Source organism: Falco punctatus (genome assembly GCF_963210335.1).
Source record: "Falco punctatus genome assembly, chromosome: 4".
In the NCBI taxonomy this organism is placed as follows: domain Eukaryota; kingdom Metazoa; phylum Chordata; class Aves; order Falconiformes; family Falconidae; genus Falco; species Falco punctatus.
In genome coordinates, this window is record NC_137583.1 from 7,017,006 (window position 1) to 7,038,732 (window position 21,727).

The window sequence follows — 21,727 nt, forward strand, 5'->3', positions numbered from 1 at the left end:
AACAGTGATTATGTCTTATGGATTTCATTGTAACTTGAAAATACTTCACAAAAATAACCTGAAATTATTTAATGTCATACGATTTTCACTACCAAGATGGAAGATACTGAACTACGTTCAAATAATCACATCCTGCATATATTAGAAAGGGGCAACAGCCAACTAGAACAACTATTACTAGTCCAACTTGAAAGAAAGCTTGGTTTTGAAGAAACTATTACAGTATAGTGTTCTTTAATTTTTAAAATTAAGATTAACCTAACGCATCAAGCACTGAACATTTCTTTGTAGTATCACAATATACATAAAACTTTAGATTAACAGGTCTACAGAGAAGAGATAAGTATAGTAATTAGTCTTCTGGACTTCAACCTTATGATGCTTGCCCGCCAAGTAATTCAAAAGCCCCTTTTCCCCACCATCCACCTTCTCCACCCTCCTGGACCTAACGAGCTGCTCAACCTTCATTATGGGCACTGACAGCTCCAGAAGGAAAGAAAAAGGCTGAAAACTTTCAGCCCAGGGATTCGTTCTTTCTAAACGGAAAGATGCACAAAGGTCAGTACAAGTATCTCCCATCTGGGCATACTTACCTCCACAAAAAGCAAACGCTCTGTGAAAGCCCAGAAATAGTTCCAAGCATTTCTAACAGTTCGCTCTCAAAGGCCCACAGAAAGAACAAAATAAAACTATTTGTAATAGTGAAGCTTCCCCTAGACACACACATCTCATTTTAAGGTAGCTGCAAAGGATAAACAAATATTATGGATCATCACCAAATGAATAATTGATGAGTTTAGTTTGCCAACAAATCCCTCATGATTCATAACAAGGGAATAAATCCACAGGACATCTGCAGCACAGTTCAGCTCATCTGATGAGGCAAGCATTTTAGAAAAGCACATTCTTAGTATAACTGAAACCCCACTCACCAAGGATGAACAAAGCCTCCATACCACAGTTTTGAGAACAACAAGCTAGAAGCTGCATTTCAAACAAAACTCAACAATTCTGACTCACATTTGAATAAACCAATTACACCCATCTGTCATGCACAGACTTAAAATTGAAAACTATACTCTGTATCCCTTTTGTCATCCGGGACACAGCAGAAATTTTTTCTACATTTATAATTGAAACAAGATGATGACTTGGACTGTTCAGTGACTAGCAGGCAAAAAAAGCAACTCTATTTCTCTGTCAGATCTACAAGAGACCTCTGTCTGAGCTCTGACTACTTATAGGCATCACACCCACAGAAGTCCATTGTTTGCAGGTGTCTGAACAGCAGTTTGTGGGAAATTCAATACTTCCCTTGCAAAAGCGTCTATCTGTAACCAAGTTAACAAACCAGACCTTCTAAGATGACAAAGTGTAAGGGTACAACAATACAAGCACCCTCATATCCCTGCAGACATCCTATTTGATGTCACTAGTAACAATAATGTTCTACATTGCTGTCACATGCAACTGCTTCTCTTCACTAACAGTACCTGGCTCTTGCCTGTGACATGTAAAGGCTCTGAAGTGGTTTTAGGGTATTTATGGCAGTTCTTTCTACTCAGCTGAGAAATAAAATTAAAAAATCCCTACTGGAAATACTACAAATAAGAATAGACAAAAAGTATTGCAGCCTTCTTACATAAGCTAATGAGGCAGTATCAGGGATCATAATGGTTCAAGCATGCACATGGGCTGTCTGGCAACAGATATTTTAAAAGATCAAAGTTCTGCAGGAAGGTCATTTTCCAGTAGAAATGCTGTGGTAAATATTTAGCTTTTCTGCTGAATAACATCTTTTTTTTTGGTAAATATTTAAAAGTACTCCAAAGTTCAAAGCAAAAACAATTGAGTTCACACCTCAACCCAGGCACCCCTAAAGCAAAGAAATGCAGATTAAACAACAACTTTGCTCTTAATACACAAGTACAGTACAGAAGCAGGGAAGCATTCATATCCAAATAACACCAGTTCTTTGGAAAAGTAAAAAAGCATGAGCATTACAGCAAGAGGAAAACAATAGTCTAGCTGAAAAACAAGAGGGACTAGGAAGAATTTCTGCCTGCATGAAAACCTTTGTTCAAGTTACAGCACTGAAACACCAATGCAACAGACATCATTTAAAAGACAGACTAGATCGAGAAGAGAAAAATTATGCAGTTTCCTGATTATCAGGAAGTTTGCTCCATCTGAACAGAATTGTCCCTAACAGTATCACACATATTTTTAATATATTTAAAACCTCTAATCCATTTTAGAGGCCCTGACTGTAATAACCTAGTGCTTCTCACTCAAATCTGCAGGGCAATAGCAACACTCTGAAGTAAACCTTCTACTGTTTATCTAAGTCAAACTCTAAAGTCGCATCAGTATAATTATGTTCATGTAACGTAACTAAACCAGTTTTTTCTTTGTTGCTAAACCTTAATTAACACACCTAATGGACCACTTGTGACTCATTTCTGAAGTCTTTACGTGAAATCATGAAGGGCCATCTCAGCACATCCCACCCCAACACAATTTACTGCTCCTCCTTTCCACCAAGTTCTCCAGTGCATTTTCCTCTTTATAAAATCCATTCTCCCCCTCACAACATGATGCCATACTGCAAAAAAAGCCTAATTATACACAAGAGATGAACAAACAAATTGCAATCTGAACATGAAAGCAAGACATTGCTTCTTTCTTCAAACATCCTTTACCGTAACATTCTGTCTGCTGGCTGGAGCTGTTTCTCCAGAGGCCACTCCACCAGTGAGTGCGCTTCTCAGAGAAGCACTGTTTTTCTTCATTTGAGCTACTGGAAACCGTTTCAGTGTGAACCACAACTCCAACCATTAACCACTAAGTAGGGGGGTGTGTGGATCAATTATGCAATGTTGCTTCAGCCTAACAACCAATTCAGCTTCAGATTTATTCACAGCTTCCAACTATCCTGCCAGCACTTACTTCCTTCTCTTTAGCATCCCTACCCACAACTACTTCCCAGCACATTACCTACTGCAATAAAAAGTGGTGTCAAAAAAATCTTTAAAATATGCTTTGTTATATTGTGTAAAATGCTAGAAAAAAGCAGTTTCAGCTATTTTCTGAACGTTCCATACAACTCTCTCAAAGTCAAGAGAACCAGGGAAAGACACTCGGGCCTCCATTCATAGGCTAAAACCGTAACTTACATATAAATGAAAGTGTAGGAAGTGTGACAAAACTTTTGGAGCAGTAACCGGGAACTTGACTAGCAGGGTTTGCAGGTAGACCTCTAATTCCTTTTGCCTTTTCTCCACCAGGCTTTTGGAATTTTTTCCAATAATCTTCTTAGGAGGTAAGAGATTTTTATCTATTTTCTTTTCTGAAACAAGCTGAAAAACAGAGACCAGAGTTACTACCTGACTCACCATCTGAACTCACACAAAAGATGTAATGGAACACATTAAGAGCGTGTTGCCTGATCCTGGTAAGATCCAAAAATAAAACTAGTTCAGTAAATTTAGCTATTGACTGCAAAATATTAGGTATTTTAATGTTTTATCATTAAAAGTAATAGTTCAGTAATAGTGTTTTCTCAGAAAATCACTCACAGGGTAGAATGTAACTAAGGTGATAAAACAACAGAATAACCACTGTGGTTTTGAGAAAGCAGCCCGATCTTGAATATGGTGGACTTTCCCTCATTTTCACTTGCTGTTTTTAATCAACACTGGTTAGGAACTACCCGATGCTAATGTAAGGACAGTTTTGTCATCCACTTTACCCAGAAGAGAGTCTTTGCTCCAATCCAGCTTTTGGTTACCAGATCAGCTGATCATAAACATCTCTCTTGGCAAAAAAATGTAATGACTCTAGCCTGAACTTCACTCTTTGATACAAACTGCTTCTGTCCAAGACTAAAAGTTGTCCAGCCCAACCTCCCCCTGTTCAAGAGGGGAATGTCATGGGGGCAAGTAATATAGTTCATGCAAAAAGGATTTAGTCTGCAGTTCAGATGGTATCTGGCAGATATTCTCACTTTTATTGAGAATTTACATACCACACGACAGAACTACACAAACTATACAATGCTTTTTAAGAGACGGAGACCACAGTTTTAATACCCTTACCTTTTCATGCAGGTCATGGAAATCACTGTAACGATGTTTGACTGTCCACTGATGATTGCCAACACTGACCTGAATAATGTATACCTGAAAGGAAGAAATTAAAGTAAGGGAAGTGCAAAACATTTGTCTTAAAGAGAAGCTGACAGTGAGACATGCTGGTTAATGTAGCACTGTAAGGTGATTCTACATTCAGTATCACAGTTAAATAAAAGCTAATCCAAACTCTGAAGTAATTTTGCTAATGTAGGATGCCTAGTCTCATTCATGAGGCTGCTCCACACAAACATGCAAATGCCTCTTAATGTAAAGCAATGGCTTTAATTTTTGCAACCTCAAGGTTAGTAAACAAGATCTCTAAGCAACTTCTTTTTCTGAAGATTTCTGCTAGCTCGGTTGGTATCACAGCTATCCACAAGCCTGACACAGCAATATCCCTTCTTCAATCTACAAAGTTCCACTACAGGTGGAAGGTAAGCATCCTTCTGTCACTTCACAGTTAAGCAGAAATCTGGAGCTTAACCCTTCAGAAATCTAGAGAAATCCTTTGGCTGGTTGGATGTTAACTATTTTATTCATTTTAGGGTAGAGCACACAAGACAGCTTCCTGAGAGTTACAATTGTCCCCAAAGAATCACAACAACTATCTAAAGTAACCCAATATTTCTTTACACAAAACTAAGTATTTTTAGCCATGCAGGTACCAAACAATTGAAGACTGTCATTGTAGCCAGCTTTCCAGATTGAACAGTACTGGTTCTGCGGGAAGCTCACAATCTACCTTTGGATATGCCACAAGCAAGCCACCCCAAAGAAAACTATAAAGGTATAGAAATAAAACACAAAGTGGTAAACAAGGCTCAGCAAAACCAGTTCTACAGCTACTTGAAAATAAGAAATTAAATAAAGTGTGTTATCCAATCTAGCTATATTCCTTGGGGAAAATACCAATTCATAATCAAATCCTGAAAACATCTAATACAGTTGAGAACTTGCTTACTACCACAGATCACACAGACCTGACTCATAGCTGCTGTAAGAATGATGCACTCCTAGTTGCTAAATCCACTTGAGAAAAAAAAAACATCAACAGTTTCAATTTTTTACATAAAAGGCCAGTTTTCATTTACTGTTAATACAGACCAGCAGAACACCAAACACTAAATACAATACCACTTGCATTTAAAAAGATTAACTATATACCAGCTATATTTTTGTAAGCAGCTGACACCGGCTTGCTGAACAAAACCCAAGTCCTACAGAGGACTGAATAAAGAAGTCTGACTAGTGCGTACAGCAAGTGACACATCAGTGTTCGGACGAGTACTGAAAACACAGATGAAGGACTACACAAAATTACAGTCTCAATTAAGGCCTGCGCCTGCTTTCCTGTCATGTTGTTTGTGTTGGGAAACAGCAGATCAGGACTATTAGCTGTGCCAGTGACAAACTAAAACAGGAATAACCTGAGTATTCAAAAGTACCTTATAACCCCGAGGAAAGCAAGGAGACTCAAAGAAACCAGAAGACTAAAGTTAGAACTGAAGTAGTACTACATTTACAAGCCATAATAAAAAGACTAGTTTTTTTAAAAGCTAACTGTGCTAAATCACAACAGCTCAAACAGTATAGCTAAATGCAATGCCAATTGAGTACACAATGCATAAAACCTCAGATTAGACATTAAAAACACAGTGAACTTCACATCTCATGAGATGAGGAAGGAATGCCTCTCCTCTCTGTACACAATACAGAGTAAACATAATAAAGGTTTCATATCCTTTTTCTGAAATGGCAATCACTGACCACTTCTACAAACACATCACTGAGCCAGACAGTCTGGTCAGGAAACTACCTGTTAAAGCGAGGGTTTACCTGCACTGACACAATTCCTCAAATTAAGTTTATAAAAAGCCACAGCATTCCCCACATTGAACACAGCCAGAGCTAGCAGTGTATATTCACCCCTCAAACAGCATCAGTATGCAGAATGACAGCAACTAATTTCAAATCAATCCACAAGCTGTCATTATCTTTAAGAAGAAATACAAATGCAATATGCTTATGTGCTCCAAAGACTTGTTTCAATACAGAAATAATTTTAGACCACACCCCCCTCCTAAGTTTCTAAAAAAGTCAGATATCTAAGTTAATCTTCAATTAATTTTGAGTGCACTAATATGACAAAGCTGACAGTTTAAGATCTTCAAGGACTGCCAACCTGTCAAGCCAACTGCTAGAAGGCACACATGGATAAATGATTAAATTCTCTCACACTGCACTGTCTCCCAGACATAAATATACCATGTGAAATCTCCATCCATATTTATGCCATAACCTGCACTTCTATTGAGATGCAATGCAAAAGTATTTACATTCACAGGTTTTCCCTCTCCTTGTGTCTCTACCAAACCGTTCTGTGTAACAAATTTTGTATGTTCTTCTATAAACCTGTTGTTTTGGCCAAGTTCTGCTTTGTTAAAAGTGTTTAGCGTATCTGCAGCACTGTACATTTTCATTATTTTCTAACCAGGCGCTACAAACTCTTCCCAGTAAGGTGCTGACACCTCCAAGCAGCATGCCTTCATCCCCCTAAATATTTAAGGTGAAATATTTGCTAAAATTTTAAGATAATTTTTAAACCAGCTGTTAAATGAACAGTGGTGATTCCAGACTGCCTTTTGTTTACTCCCTATACATCTCTATCTCACAGTTTTACAGCATCTTTCATCCAATTTCACATACTTCAGTACTGTAAAGAAAAAGACACCCAACGGATGATCAGCAGTGTTGCCCAGAGGAAGACTGGGACACAGGTGTGTCTGCAGCCAGTAGGTCCCAAATTCCAGAGCAGTGATGAAACCGCATCTCCTCCCTGCCTCACTACATAGTCACAGTTTACACCCATTCAAGGAAGCCACAGTATTTTCCTTAAATATCAAAGGTAGTATTTATATGAAAAACAGCTGCAGAAGACAGGAAAAGCAGGAAGGCAATTTTAGGCCAAACAAATGCATAGCAGGAAACAAGTGAAGCACTGGCAGCCTTGAGGCCTTCTAGCAATCAGCCAGTCTTCAGTCAGCATCCAGCTGGAGCAGCACATGCAGGAGAAATACCTAGTAAAAATGCTCATACTTTTCTAACTCAACAGAAAAAACATCAACAAGTGCAGTATTTTTTCCTGCTGAATTTATCCATACTTTGCCTTCCACGCTAACAACTCCAACAGGAATCATCACATTTTTGAGAGTACCTTCAAAATTACACGGAACTGTGGGCCTCCCCAATACGTTTTACAGGATTTAACCTCACAACTGTTAAATGGATGTCATTAAAACAAGTCTCCTTCTATTGAGATTAACTTCTTCACTTCTGCTCTGATACAGGTCTTTATCACAGCCTTAAGTGCCACTGATCTAATTTTGAATACTAAACACAAATGCTAATTTTCGTGAAACATTTCACCTTGTGAATAATTTTGTTTATTTTCATTTAAAGATCTATTCCTACCTTTTTAATGGCTTGGGTCCACTTCATACAAACTGGTTGCAGGCTAACAGTCCCGTTAACAGGTTTTGGAGGTTTACACACAGGTAAGCTTAATGGCAGAACTCCTTCAAAAATGCAGCAGAAGAATCAAAGACCTCATACTTGTAAATCCTGCCCTTCAAACATGCTACTTTTAAAGCTCCCAAGAAAAATGGCATTAAAATAGCATGGTGTTCCTGGAACCATAATCATTAAAGAAGAAATCTGGCCTTGAAAAAAGAAGCTTCCTTGGGCTTGGCTGCAGCAGCTTAAAATCCCCATCAGATATCTGCTGAACACTACTTGCAGCAAAGTTATACACCTGAGTAGAAGTGAAGAAAATATCAATAGAAGGAGACTTGTTTTAATGACATCCATTTAACAGTTGTGAGGTTAAATCCTGTAAAATGTATTGGGGAGGCCCACAGTTCTGTGTAATTTTGAAGGTACTTTCAAAACCGTGATGATTCCTGTTGGAGTTGTTAGCTCAATCACGCACATCAATGGTATTTCCAAAGGCTGGCTGTACCGTACTAGTTTGCAGGCTGAAACAGCAAAGTATCTAACATTTCACCTCTTGTGTCCATAACCTCCAGTGGAATAAGGGGGCAAGTAACATTTTGACATTTTCTCAACTAAATTCACTTGAATTTCTCATTTGCTGCATTGCAAAGCACTACTAAAAAAATTCTAAACACCAACATTAACACCACTGAGTCTTGGTTCACACCTGAAGTGGAAGTTTCCAGTCACTGTGCCACCATGCCTCTCGGCTGACCGAGGACTGTGAAACAAACTCGCTTGGAGGATGAACCACATCCTCACACACGCAGCGATAACAGCTCAACAGCAGCAGTATTGTTTCCATGTGTACGCATGATGTAACTAGCATAACAGAAAGAGCTGAAGCAATTTTCAAGAATTTGTTTTAAGCTCCTAACCAACTCCTTCACTGAATGCTCATTACACTTTTGCCTGCAAATATGCATAAAACTCACCGCCTGACAGCCATTCCCACACAATGATGTATCAAGGGTTATCAACTGAAGTTAGGCCCTCCACGTACTACAGCTGTGTAAATGCTCTGTCCTATTAAAGGCTCTGTTTTCTCTGGATACCTTTTCTAAAGCTGCAATCTTAAGTATTACTTGTAACTATTACACAACTTTACAAATACTGCCTATATAGACCATTGCTCCCCTTTCTCTTTTAGGTTCCTACAGCAGGAAGAAACCTGATGCCATTCTGTGCATTCTGCAAAAATAATACAAATCAAATCACACTAAAATAAGGTAGGAGCAGAAAAATTTTAGTTACATAACTAAAGGGTGGTGTGCTTAAGATGTTTTCTGCCTGCAATTATGCAGAGATCTGTTTTATAATGAGCGTCTTCCTGAAAAACAGGCCAATTAAGTCTCAATAGAATGCAACCACTTAAAAAACAAGTTACACATCAAAAATTTCATTCCTTCCCCAAACAAAAACGCTGCTGTGCTAACAGTCTTTCCCCCTTTTTTTTTTCGTAGGGGAAGAGAAAAACTATCTATACAAAATCATGTGGTTTCCTCTGGAAATAAGATTAGCTTTACAAGAGGGATTTTTACAGTGTTTTCATCAGAAGGAAAGCCTTCCCACACTAGTCAGCCCAGCTTTAAAAGCCATGTCTGCTCGGTAACGATCTTCCATAACCACGCACACGCACGGAGACACACGCGTGGACAGGTACGGGCAGCACCAGCGCGCCCGCACGCTCAGCCCCCGCGGAAGCACCAGCCCTGCCGGAGGGCGCGGGCTGCGCGGGGCTCAGGGCCGAGCCAGCCGCCGGGGCCCCCCGCCCCGCTCCCGCAGCCCTCCCCGGGGGCAGGAGCCGCTCGGAAACTTCTGCCGAATTGTTCTCGCTCCGGGCACGGCACCGGGCCGGGAGCTGCCGCTCGGCTTCCTCGGCGGTGACGCCAAGCCCGGCCCCAGCCCGCTCCCCCCGGCACCCCGCCGGCTGCCTGAGGCGGCGGCGAGGCGGGCCCGCTCCCCCCCCGCCGCCCGGCACGGCCCGCACGGCCCCCGCACTCGCCCCCGCACGGACTCCGCCGCTCCCCCGCCTCCTCCCGACCCCGCACCGTGTAGGTCTCCACCAGCTCGGAACCCAGGACTCGGGCCCCTCGCGGGGGCTCCTCGCCGTCCTCGCCCCCCGCCGCCGCTTCCATGACGCCGCGAGAAGCGCAGGGGACCAGCCGCCGCCGCCGCGCTCACGCCGTCACGGCTCCCCTCCGGCTGCCGCCGCCGCCGCACGCCCCGGCCCCCAGACCGGCCCGCGCTCCCCCCGCCGCCATCTTGGCTCAGCCCCCCCCCCTCAGGGTGCGGCCCACCCCGCCCGCCGCCTCTCTATTGGCAGCCGCCGGCGGCAGGGGCGGGGCTTGCGCTGGGGGCGGGGCTGCGGCCCGTCGAGGCCGGGCTTGGTGCGTTGGGGTGCGCATGCGTGCGGGCTGTCGCGGGGCGCTTGGGGCCGCTTGGTGCGACGGGGGGCCGTGCAACGCCGTGCTGCGCTGCGCGGGGCTGTGCTGCAACGTCGTGTTGCGCTGTGCAACGCCTGCTGCGCTGCGCAGGCCTTTGCAATGCCGTGCTGCGCTGCGTGGGCTGTGCAATGCTGTACAAAGCTGTGCTGCACTGTGCGGGCTGTGCAACGCAGTGCAAATGCAACACGGCGCTCTTTCCTGCAATACTGAGCCATGCAGTGCAGCATATGTGCAGTGCTGTGCTGGCTAACGGTGCCGGGCACTACCATGCTGTACAGCGCTAGGCTGTGCGGTGCCTGCAATGCAGGCAGCTCAGGGAGGTTCAGGCCTGTCCAAGCAGCTACAGGCTGGTGTGTGCAACGCGCTGGGGACCTGGTGATGCAGGAAGGTGCAACGCAGGTGGATGCTGACATGGGGCATTTGAGATTGAACTGCCGAGGGCCACCCTGCCCAGCAGCAGTGTGGCTGCGCTGAGGAGCAGCTGCATCTGGGGGCAGTGCTGGCGGTGGCCCAGGGCAGCGCTTCCCGCTGCAGCAGCTCTTGGTGGAGACCTGTGACCTGTGGCCACCATGTGCTGTTCAGGACTTGGGAAACTGGTGTGGGGCACCCTAGGCCAGAGCTGGGTGGCCCTGGCCCTGGGCCTGGCGGGTGAGCCCACAGGGGGCTGGCTGGGGTGACCACCCACATTACAACCTGTCCTTACCCCCACGGTCTGCCCCACGGAGCACAGGGAAGCACTTCGGATCTGCGTAAGCTGAAGGGACCTTGCCAGCAATTTGTAACAGACAAATCTGTAACAACTTTGGAGAAGCTTAAAGACAGCGAGCAGATCCTGCGCGGCCTTTTCCCCATGAACCCGAGTTGCCCTGGGGGGAGTCCCAGGAGCTTTGGGTAAAAAAGCACCTTCCAGCAAAACGAAGGTAACCTCTCCCTGTATTTCCATATGCTGCCTAGGGGAGGGTGCAGTTAGCTCCAGTGTAGCATCATTCATAGTAGCCGAAGTGCCAAATGGCCTGGGTGTGGATGCCAGGTGACTTTCAAAGTCCTCTGGACAGCAGAAGGGATCTGTGGTGCTACCAGGGGCCGTGCTGGTGTCTGGCAGGGGCAGCCAGGACCAGGGCAGCACATCAGCAAACACAGCTCTGCAAATGGAGCCGAGGAAACCCATTGTGATTTTATTTTCATTGCATAAAGCTTTCCTTTGGTCAGAACTTACCCAAGGATGATGTGTACAAGGAGAAAACACATATAGTACAGGCAGCCCGAGAGGGATTTTCTGGTGCTGTCCCAGCATCAGCAGGAGCTGCTGCTGAGCTCAGCCTCTCGATGAGATAATAAGTGGTTTCAGAGAGGAACTTTAATTAAGCTTCCTCTGAATGTCCCATCTCTTTAATTAAATAACAGTTTGCAGCACTTGCACGTCTGTTGGTTTTGATAGGTGCCCTTCTCCTCTTCCTAAAGCAGCTTCTGCCTGCGGGTGCCGAGGTGTCACAGCCCCGTCCTGGCTTCTGTAGAAGATGTTGACAGGAGCAATGCAGCTGGGGCAGGGGCCAAATGGGGGTTCGTACAGCTAAAACCCTCCAAGGAGGATTTAGGTAGCAATAAATTAGTTGGTGGGTCTGGCCCCACTCAGGGCTGAGGGCCCCACTCAGGGCTGAGCGCCCCACACGGGAGGGGGATGCTGGAGCATTTTTCTGTAATTGGGATCCATGACAGACTGCCCCAGGAGCCCTGCAAACACCCTAGCCTCAAATAAAGTTGCAATTTAGTTGGGCTTCTGCTTTATATTTCTTTATATGTGGCTTGCAGGATGACTCTGCTTGTTTTGCAGTGGGTTACAGCTGCTTGGCAAGGAAAACCTGAACTGAGATTTTGGAGGAAAACCTTTCTCTTGTCTTGGTACCTTGGATTGGTACTAACAAGTGCAATGGCATGTCAGGATGCAGCTGAAGCCCAAGCTAATGTGCTGTACCCAACCACAGTGACAGCCAGCGTGTCGCTGAGCCGGCCACGTGCTCAGATTAAGGGCACTTGTGCTGGCAGCCTTCCTCAGGCTATAGATAGCCACGCTCCATCTCTGCCGTGGGTCTCACATGGGGATGCCAGAGAAGCAGTAGGAGCGGATGGTTTTCCGCAGCACACCCCATACCTGCTGCAGCAACCTCCCCCTGTGCTTTGCACAACAGAGGCTCTGGGTTTCTCTACAAAACCCCAGTTCTTTTGTAACTCACCCTCTTCGGAGAGCCAGGGGATGCTGGAAGCTTTGGCTCCAAGCAGCAAGCAGGGAGGCAGGGGTTGGCGTGACACCACTTGCCTGCACCTCCCTCCCCAGGAGGAACATCACCTCTCGCTGCCAGATGGATTTCATCCTTCCCTTCTAGGCATACCTGTGTTTTGTAAGTCTCCATTCCTGTCGTGTATTTGCAGAAGTGTGGCTTTCCCATGCCAGTCTGCATGGTGGCAGTGGCCCAGATTGACCCTCTCTAAGCAGACAGAGACTCTTCTTCCACATCCCGACCTGGATTTCATCTCGGCTGCCTGGGAAGTGCAGCTGCCACCCTTTGAAGGCAATGTTAGACTCCTGCTCCCACCCTGCGTTGGCCCTAGATGTATTCTGATGCACCTCAGGGGCTGTTTTCAGGGGGATGACTCAGAGCTGTCACCTCCCGGGGCAGAGGGACGGGGCCAGGCATGATTCCTCACCCTCTGCCATGGTGCCTGGCAGTGCCCAAGGCCAGCACCGGCCGCCCTGCCAGCTCCGCAGGGAATCAATCCCAAGGGGGGGAAAGCAGCTCAGGCTGGGCTTTGCCTCGGGGCAGCACTCCATTGGGGAAGTCTCCCTGGGGGTGCCCAGGAGGGTTTGGGTGATGGTTTGGTGGTGGGGGACAGCAGGTCCCTCGTCGCAACCTGTGCCCTCACCTAAGGACAGGCTTCAGTGCCCTTTAACAAAACAATACTTCCCTTTGCAGCTTTTGCTGCCTTTTCTATGTTCAAGGCAACCAAAATATGTTCCAATTCTGAAGACTAACATGACTCAAAAATTAATTCCCTAAATGCAACTATTTTCCTTTTTATTACATCTGCCATCCCCATGCTGAGAAGAGGCAGAGCCCAGAAACCTGGGTACATCACGGCCAGCGGGCACCCACAGGACCACAGCTCCTAACAGGCTCAGCGGCAAGTTAATCTTGCGGCACTGCAGAACCTGGGAGGATGTGGTGTGGGGACACAGCTCTGCACTCACCTGCATCCTCACCGTGCTGACATCACCCGGTCACTGGTTAACGCCACTTGGACTAGGCGTTACAGAGGGACAGCTGGTTTTGTCATGCAATGTGATTACTACTAAAGGGAGAAGGGCTTTTTAGAAGAGATGAAACCTAACAGCTGCACGCATAGTATTTTCAGTTGTGTTAACTAATGCCAATATGAGCTAGCTGGAGGCGAGACTTCATCACCCTGGACACCGGAGCCATCTGTAGTTCCTTTGGACACAAGAGGGAGTCCTGAATCACCACAAAGAGATGTTTTGCTTTGGTTGCTGTCGATTAAAACACTTTTCCCTGCAATGAGAAAATGCTGGTCATCACTTGGAGGCCTTTGGTGTGTTTTGCTCTCCACCATGGTGGGATAAATCCGGGAGTGTAGATTTTCCCCATTTGCAGTGGGTACAGATCTGCTCGCTGGTTGGATGAAGCAAGTCCTGGCTTCCTAAAGGACTGGGAATTATTTCTGAGATCCAGCACGGTTAGCAGCCATGCCCCTCATTTTGCAGCCCCAGCTAAATGCAGAACGCGGAGGCAAAGCTCCAGCTGCCTCCAAGCTTCTCCTTGCTGCAGCATCCAGGTTGCATCCCCTGGTCCTCAGCACCCACACGCAAACAGCATCGGCTCCTCCGAGGGCATCGGCCCCTGCCGCGTGTCCCTTGTGGGTTTGGGGACAGCAGGCAGAGGGGACAGGGAGGCCCCAACACCCCCTGTTCCCACTGCTTCCAGGGGACACTTGCTGCTGGACAGGGATATTTTGGGAGGCATGCCTTTCCCGTATTACCCAAGTTAATTAGGCACAGTATAATCTTTGTAATGCAGCTTCCCCGGGGGGGGGGGGGGGGGGGACACAACACATGGGAGGTGGAGGTGACATGGTGGCACATGTCCAGTCAGGACAGCCAAATACTGTGATATATCAGCAAGGGTCCTGCCAAAACCCAGCTGCAAGGGCTCGCTCGTTCCCACATCAAGGTCACAAGGAAACCTCCAGCTGCCCCGCAGTGGCTGGGGCTGGCCCCGGACATGCCAGCCTGGGGCTCGGCAGTGTCCCCATCCCAAGGCACGCAGGCCAGGCATTCCTGCGGGGATGGGGGTGGGACAGGGGAACACGTGTGGGGCTGTTGGTGGGCTGGTCACATCCCCTGGGGTGGGCGGCCCCCTATATCAGCCAGGCTCGGGGGGCAGCGCCAGCAGAGCGTGACCCTGACATCCCCCGGCCCCTCACCCACCCTCTCCAGCCATGGATGACATTTATAAGGCAGCGGTAAGTGCCTCCCTTTGGGGCGACGTTGGGGTTTTTTTGGGGTGGAGTGGGGGTGTTGAAAGGTTTTATAGTAGATTTCCCAAAGCTGTGATGGAGTTAATTCAATGGAGAAAAGCAAATAAATAATTACCGAGTGGCAACTTTTAGTCATCATCATCATCCTTTCACAGACCTTTCCCACTGACTGCTCCGAAGGTTTCACACTCTTCTTGTAAGCGTGAAACTCTCAACTGTGCTGCTAAATTATTTGCAATGACTCCCTTGGTTCTCCACTGTAAGGCAGGGAGATGGCCTTTAAGTGAAGTTATAAATCTCAACAAAAGTGTGAAAGTACAAGAGGTGGCTGCTGGTTTTAGCCCGGACAAAGCAGAGCAGTGTTTCCCGTGAAATGAACATTATTTCTATGAGTTAAACCTCAGCCTCTTCTTTCTGGTGCTTCATAATTCTGCCATTGCCACCGTTTCCCCCCTTAACTGAATATTTTCCTGGGAGATTTTTAAAAAAATCATTGGCTTTTGTGAGTTATTTTGAAACATCCTCCTCTGCTTTCCTGCTCCTGTTATCTGCTGTGCAGAAATGCAGAATGTCAGCTATGCTCTCAGGGAACGCAGAGCATCCTAACAGCTATTTTAACTTACACAGCTGCACACTGCACTCACCGTGTAAACCCGAACTATTTGGTCTGTAATAAGAACACTGCATTATTTTGTAACGCAGACTGACAGTGATATGCACGTGGAATAAGGATGAAAATAGATTTTGGATTGTGTGGATCGCTGCTGTGTCCTTTCCATAACTGGAATTAAAATAAGAGCTTTTTGGCGATTAATTTTTGTTAATATATAGTTGATCAGGTCTGATTTTAACCAGGGGCACAAAATATACATCATACAAGTCTTATTTTAATTCCAAGGTTTTTAGAGGGAAGAAAGGTAGTGCTTGATATGTAATTGAAGAGGAAAAAAGAATGCTCACACCTCTTCTGTCCTTTGGTCAGCCTTGACGCTTGTGAAATGGAAATCCCCTAGCAGTCCCGGTAGCGTGAAGGCTCAGGAAAGGCTGTACAATGAAATGCTGAGTCCCCCGACCAACACCTCCAAATGGGAGGAAAATGTGACCTGTAAAATCAAGGCTTCTCTAATTAAGCTTTTTAATCAAAAATGTTCTGTGACTCAAGGCACAGGTCCTCTCCTTACTGTTTGGGCACCTCGTGCCCGTAATCAGGGAGCAAGGCTGAAGTTCTCTGCAAGCCAGGGATGCCCACAGCCAAAAGGGTCCGTCCGTCAGCTGGGACAGTGCAGCCGCAGCATGGGTGGAGAGGCCCCCACAAAAAGGGTTCCCCACCCACAAGCTCCAGCCTCCCTCCAAACCTCTGCCCCAGAAATGGGCAAAAATCCACAGGTGAAGGTCATCTCAAGCCTGTGAGCTTTAGCAGAGCTAGAACATGGAGGAATTTAGCTGAGAAAAAGGAACTGCAGCAATAGAGAACAACCCAAAACTACCAAAAACTTACCCCAAATGCAGAGTCCTTGCCCAGGGGACTGGGCCACACAACAGATCTGATGTCCCATAAGGATGTTGTTGCTGGTTGGAAGGTGGGGGCACGCTGGTAAATGTGGAGCTTGAGTCCTGGCCCTAAACCACCAGCTCCGTTACAGAGCCAAAGCAAGTCCAAGCCAGGCACCAGCTGGGACGAAGCTTTTTTGTGGATCTACACCCCAAGATTTTAACTGTAAGAAAACATTTACCTGGAAAAAAAAAATATTCAAGAACTTCAGCTTCCCCTGTCTGACTTCAGATGGAAACATGGGATGAAGAGAGGAGCTGATAAAAGCAAAATACAGCAGATCTGGTATCACGGCAGCTGGCGCAGTGCTGTGAGCTTTGTGCTTGGCTTCTCGCACCGCAGCCTGAGAAACCTGTCCCTGCAATGACATGGAGGGAAAAAGAGGAATAAAGCCACAAACAGCACCCGAGTCCAGAGGGCACGATAAACAGCTCAACAGACACCTCTGTAAGACAAGCCTCACTCTATAGTTGCAAGTGCATTTGATTTGCATACAGCATAGCTCCACATCTATCCATTCCGTAGTCGAGGAAGTTTCAAAAGTGAGTATTTTATTAATTTGCTGTATGCTGATGGCACATATTAATACTATATTTATGCCAAATTCCCTACATACAGCCAGGGAACCCAACAGATTTTCATCTTGCCCATTCATGCCTAGATAAGGGTGTGCTATTTTGGGAACATTTTTAGGTTCTGTTAAGCACCGCTGAGAACAGTGCCAGGGACAAGTGTCCAGATAAAGGGCTGCAAGGATAAATACCAAAGCCTGGGAACAATCGGGGAGCTCATCTTTATCTCCAGCACCTCTCTCGCCCAAGCTTATAAATAGTGAATGCGCCAAGAGGGTCATGTTACCCCAGCGGCTAGACAGTGGCCGTGGCCCTCGGCCGAGGGAGCCTCGTGGCTCTCTGCCCAAATGACAGCCCCGAAGGGCTACCAGCGGCCAGCCTGCCTTCAGCAGCACCAGGGCTGCAGGGGCTTGGGTCTCCTCCTGCCACGGCAGTCCTGCTGCCGGCCTCAGTGCTCCCTGCCTTGGAAGGCTTCACCTCCTGGCGTGCGGGGAGCGGCCAAGGCTCTCTACTCACTTCCCACAGGCTTTGTCCCACTATGAAAAAGCACTTTCACAGAATCGTGGAATCACAGACTGGTCAGGGCTGGCAGGGACCTCTGGAGACCATCCAGCCCCAGGCCCTGCGAAAGCAGCTCCCCCAGGAGCCGGCCGCTCAGGGTCACGGCCAGGTGGGGTTTGAATGTCTCCAGAAGAGGAGACCCCGCAGCCTCCCTGGGCAGCCTGTGCCGGTGCTGTGACATCCTCAAAGTAAAGAAGTTCTTCCATCGGGTTCAGAAGGAACTCCTTGTGTTGCAGTTTGTGCCCATTGCCCCTTGTCCTTCTGCTGGGCAGCACTGAAAAGAGCCTGGCCCCGTCCTCCTGACACTCGTCCTGGAGATATCTGTAGGCATTGATAAGGTCCCCTCTCAGCCTTCTCTCCTGCAGGCTGAACAGCCCCAGCCCTCTCAGCCTGTCCTCCTAAGGGAGATGCTCCGGTCCCCTCACCATCTCCATAGCCCTGTGCTGGCCCCTCTCCAGCAGTTCCCAGTCTCTCCTGAACTGAGGAGCCCAGAACTGGACACAGCACTCCAGCTACAACCTCACAGGGCAGAGCAGAGGGGAGCCTCCTGCTGCAAATGGGAAGGATTTCCAGCCAGCTTTTGCAAAACTGTTGGTTTTTGGGTCAAAAGCACCTACCTTCCCTCAAAGACAGGTGCCACCACTCTGGGCTGCAGGGTTCTGCCCCAACCAAAACACGGGGCGGGGAGGATGGGTGCTGGGGACTGCTTGCGGGGGACAACAGTAAGGAGATGTTAGTGGGGTCAGTCACCCTCTGCGGGGGCCAGGGGTGGTCCGGCAGGGGGTCATACCTGGCCGACTCCAGAGAGGCTGCTGACCAGCGTGGGAAGGAAGAGTCAATGTTTTCACAGATGCTACCACAGGGGCAGTTGGACACGGTGATGGGGTCAGCAATTTCACAGCAGCAGTACCTGCATGCAAGAATGAAGCCAAAGAGAGAAATGCACTTAGAGGCATGACAGAGCTGATGGATTCATCTTTGCTCTCCTCATTGATTAATTAATTCATGCTAACTACTAAGAAGCTCCCACTGATCATCTGTGGGGAATGAATTAGGATAGGATACGGGAACAATCCGCCAGCCCATTTCAGCTAATACCTGATGGCTCCACAGGCTTGTTCTTCAGGGAGGTGCCCCGACCAGGCTGAAGGGACCAGCAGCTCCCTTCGGAGGCAGAAACCTTGGCAATAAACACTCGGGCAGCAGTAGACCAGCTCTAAATGTTCTGTGCAGTGCAAGGCGTTTCCTGATTCTAGGGCTGAAAAACAACTACTAGGGGTGGTCTTGTCTGCCTCCCCCTCCCCCAGCACATCCCACCTCTGACCTGGCCCAGCCCAGGTGGGAGCAGCCCTCAGCAGCACAGCCGTCCTGCCGCAAAGCCTGCCGGCAACAAAAACGCTCCACAAATGGAGGGCAGAGGCAGATGCTTTTCCCACTTGGTCTCCCCTCCTTGTGCAAAGGCTGCTTCTCCTGTGTATCAGACGCTGCCGCCCTAGAGAAATAATGCTCACTTCAAAGAAGTTGGGAATAATTTTTTTTAAGGGGAAGAATCTCTTAAGACCACAAAAAGTTGTGGTGTCAAAACCACCCTGGTCATACACCCTGTAGTCCATGAAGGCGACTGTTGCGAGGCTTGGCTGACATTTGCAAAAACTGTTGAACAGGTAACGTGTCCCTTTAACAGTTACTGACGCTGATGAAGAAAAATGACTTGGTCTCTGTGTTTTCCTTGCAGGTTGAACAGCTGACAGAAGAGCAAAAAAATGGTAGGTGCACCTTTAACCTGACACCACAGCCTAAAGACCAGATCCCCAGCCAGCAGCCCAGCCTGCCTCAGCCGTTACACCCCGGAAAATTCTTTGGCCAGCCTGGCCAAAGCAGGGCATGACCACAAGGATTTTGATCCACTAGTATTTCAAGCCAGGCAGTTTCTGTGCGTGTGCCCGGGTATCCCCACCGTGCCATGCCCGGGCAGTGCTGGGGGTGCATGGCCAGGGGAGCTGTGCCTGGGATGAGACCCCTGCCCCGGGGCCACCTGCCTGCAGGGGCAAGGTGCAGAGCAAGCCCCCCCCCCCCCCATCTCCTCTCCCCTCTCTCCTTAGAGTTCAAGGCTGCGTTTGACATCTTCGTGCTGGGGGCAGAGGACGGTTGCATCAGCACCAAGGAGCTGGGGAAGGTGATGCGGATGCTGGGGCAGAACCCCACCCCTGAGGAGCTACAGGAGATGATAGACGAGGTGGATGAGGATGGTGAGAGATCTGGGTTCCTTCCACTCTCCCAAGCACCATCCCCAGACCTGCAGGCATGGTGGGCATGGTGTGGATCTGCAGCACTCAGCATCTGTGCAGCACTGGCAGGATCCATGCTGGGGACAGTCACAGCCAGTGGGGAGCAGCCTGCAGCACTGTGATTTTGAAGGACACTAAAGACCCACCAAACTTCAGTGTGGTTCCTTTAGGAAATTTCCAGACAAAAAGAAACTAGAAAAGAATATTACTCCTGTATTGATCAGATTGCTTGAACTGGTGGTGGGGGGTACCCTGAAATTGCACAGATCCATGTAAAAACAAAGTGTAGGCTGAATGTAGCAACTGCCATTTCGAAAATGCCACAATTACAGGATTCTATCACCAGGAAAGTCTTTCACTACACAAGCGCATACACACACACAAATGCACAAATGTCAATACTGATTAAATCAGTGTGCCAGCAATCACACATAATAAAATCCACTGTGTGCAAGTTGGGCAGAAACACCATGCTAACTGGAAAATAAAAAACCAGTTAAGTATTAGGCAAAAAGGGACAACAGCGGTGCCATTGAAAACAACAGTACTGTACTGCTGGTGCAAAACCACACTGCATGAATACCTGCCTTGTGGAACTTCTATTATTAAGACCTAGATGAGATGGACAGGTATCTCCATAGCAGGAATTTCCATTGATCAGCGCTTCCAGTAGGACTGTTTGTTCATTTTGCCTTGGCAGAATGACCGCAGAAGGTAAAAATTCAGTGACAAAATCAGTGCAGGGCCTCGGTCACTTACTCCAGTGTCCTGAAAGCTGCCTCTCGCTGCAGGGCTGCTCTCCTGAGGTTTGGTCCTTGGTTACTAAAGGGAAGTGTGGTCTCTGGCTTGGCATTGCCCATCCACCCACTGTAGCGCCAGCTGATGATGTTCACTCTGCCTGCAGGCAGTGGCACTGTAGACTTTGATGAGTTCCTTGTTATGATGGTCCGGTGTATGAAAGACGACAGCAAAGGAAAAACTGAAGAGGAACTCTCAGATCTCTTCAGGATGTTTGATAAGTAAGAGCTGCGACTGCCGCGTGGCAGGGTGGTGGGAGCCATGCAACCGCCCCCGCTCCCCCTGCCTGGCGTGTCGCTCCGCTCCTGAGATCTTCTGTCCTCGCACAGAAATGCTGACGGCTACATCGACCTCGAGGAGCTGAAGATCATGCTGCAGGCAACGGGAGAGACCATCACCGAGGATGACATAGAAGAACTGATGAAAGATGGGGATAAAAACAACGACGGCAGGATTGACTATGACGGTAGGACTCCTGGCATGCAGTTTGGTCGCGAGCCCTTGAGTGTTGCCTGGGCAGCTCCCATGGTCCTGGCTACCTTCTTGGACAGGCCTGAGCTCATGCAGGCAGTGCTGGGCAATACGCCTGGCTGCAGCTGGTGTTTGCACGGGGAGGGGGGTTCTTATGCTCGTGAGATGGCAGCAAGCACCTGGGGCTGCCTTACCGGGCCCCATGCTGCGAAAGCCAGCCCGCACTGAGGCAACGCTGCTTTTCACCAGAGACCTGCCCATTCCCTCCCGTCCCCTAAGCGCAAGCACCATCTCTGAAGGGCTGTATCTTCGAATGTGATGCTGCTGAAATGACCCCCTGACCATTTCTGAGCTGAGCTGGTGGCTGTGTCCCTCCCTGGGCTCTCACCTCCGGCATTTTGGTAGAGGCCGAGGGTGACGCTGGGCTCCTTTGACGTTTCTGTCGGGAGTCACGAGGAGTCCTCACCACAGTCAGAGGGGCCGTAGCCACCCCCCCTCCGCCTCTCATGCATCAGGGGGATGGAAATGGAGACAGGGCTGGAGAAAGCTGCCAAGAGCACACTTGGCAGTTGCAAGGGCACTTCAGTCCCACCTCACTCCCTTTGGTTCCAATGTCTTCCCCTTGGCAGAGTTCCTGGAGTTTATGAAAGGAGTTGAATAAATCTGAGGCCAGATTGACAGCCCCAACCTTCTAAACCCTGCCGGCTCTGCACCTCATCTCCTTGGCTAAGTCCCCTGGCTACCGGCATGAAGACTGAGTGCTGAGAAGGGTGGCCGCTGGGAAAATAAAACACGTTAACACCGA

At 47.9% G+C, this 21,727-nt stretch overlaps 2 protein-coding genes across 3 annotated transcripts in view; one reads left to right on the plus strand and one right to left on the minus strand.

Annotated features, from left to right (window-relative positions):
* NISCH (nischarin) overlaps positions 1-9,956 on the minus strand; it is a 31,490-nt gene extending 21,534 nt beyond the window's left edge. The window contains exons 1-3 of one of the 2 annotated variants that reach the window (XM_080386301.1): positions 9,737-9,954; positions 4,098-4,181; positions 3,177-3,359 (exon numbers count right to left, since the gene is read on the minus strand). In XM_080386301.1, coding sequence (XP_080242427.1) covers positions 3,177-3,359; positions 4,098-4,181; positions 9,737-9,823 — 354 coding nt within the window. In that variant the 5' untranslated portion in view covers positions 9,824-9,954. Of the gene's footprint in view, positions 1-3,176; positions 3,360-4,097; positions 4,182-9,736 lie in introns of both variants that reach the window. The other variant, XM_080386302.1, reaches the window with a different exon arrangement.
* A 4,563-nt stretch (positions 9,957-14,519) lies between these two features.
* Positions 14,520-21,727, plus strand: TNNC1 (troponin C1, slow skeletal and cardiac type). Its single transcript, XM_080386326.1, has 6 exons — positions 14,520-14,665; positions 19,101-19,131; positions 19,468-19,614; positions 20,558-20,672; positions 20,781-20,917; positions 21,552-21,727. Exons 1-6 carry the CDS (start codon positions 14,642-14,644, stop codon positions 21,581-21,583), a joined length of 486 nt encoding a protein of 161 aa, XP_080242452.1. The 5' UTR covers positions 14,520-14,641; the 3' UTR covers positions 21,584-21,727.

Bases quoted from the DNA above. Each gene is read 5' to 3' on its own strand.
- TNNC1 (XM_080386326.1), top strand. From the start codon at position 14,642: ATGGATGACATTTATAAGGCAGCG. The intron at 14,666-19,100 runs GTAAGTGCCTCC...TTTTCCTTGCAG, and splicing joins ATGACATTTATAAGGCAGCG to GTTGAACAGCTGACAGAAGA. The intron at 20,673-20,780 runs GTAAGAGCTGCG...GTCCTCGCACAG, and splicing joins CTCTTCAGGATGTTTGATAA to AAATGCTGACGGCTACATCG.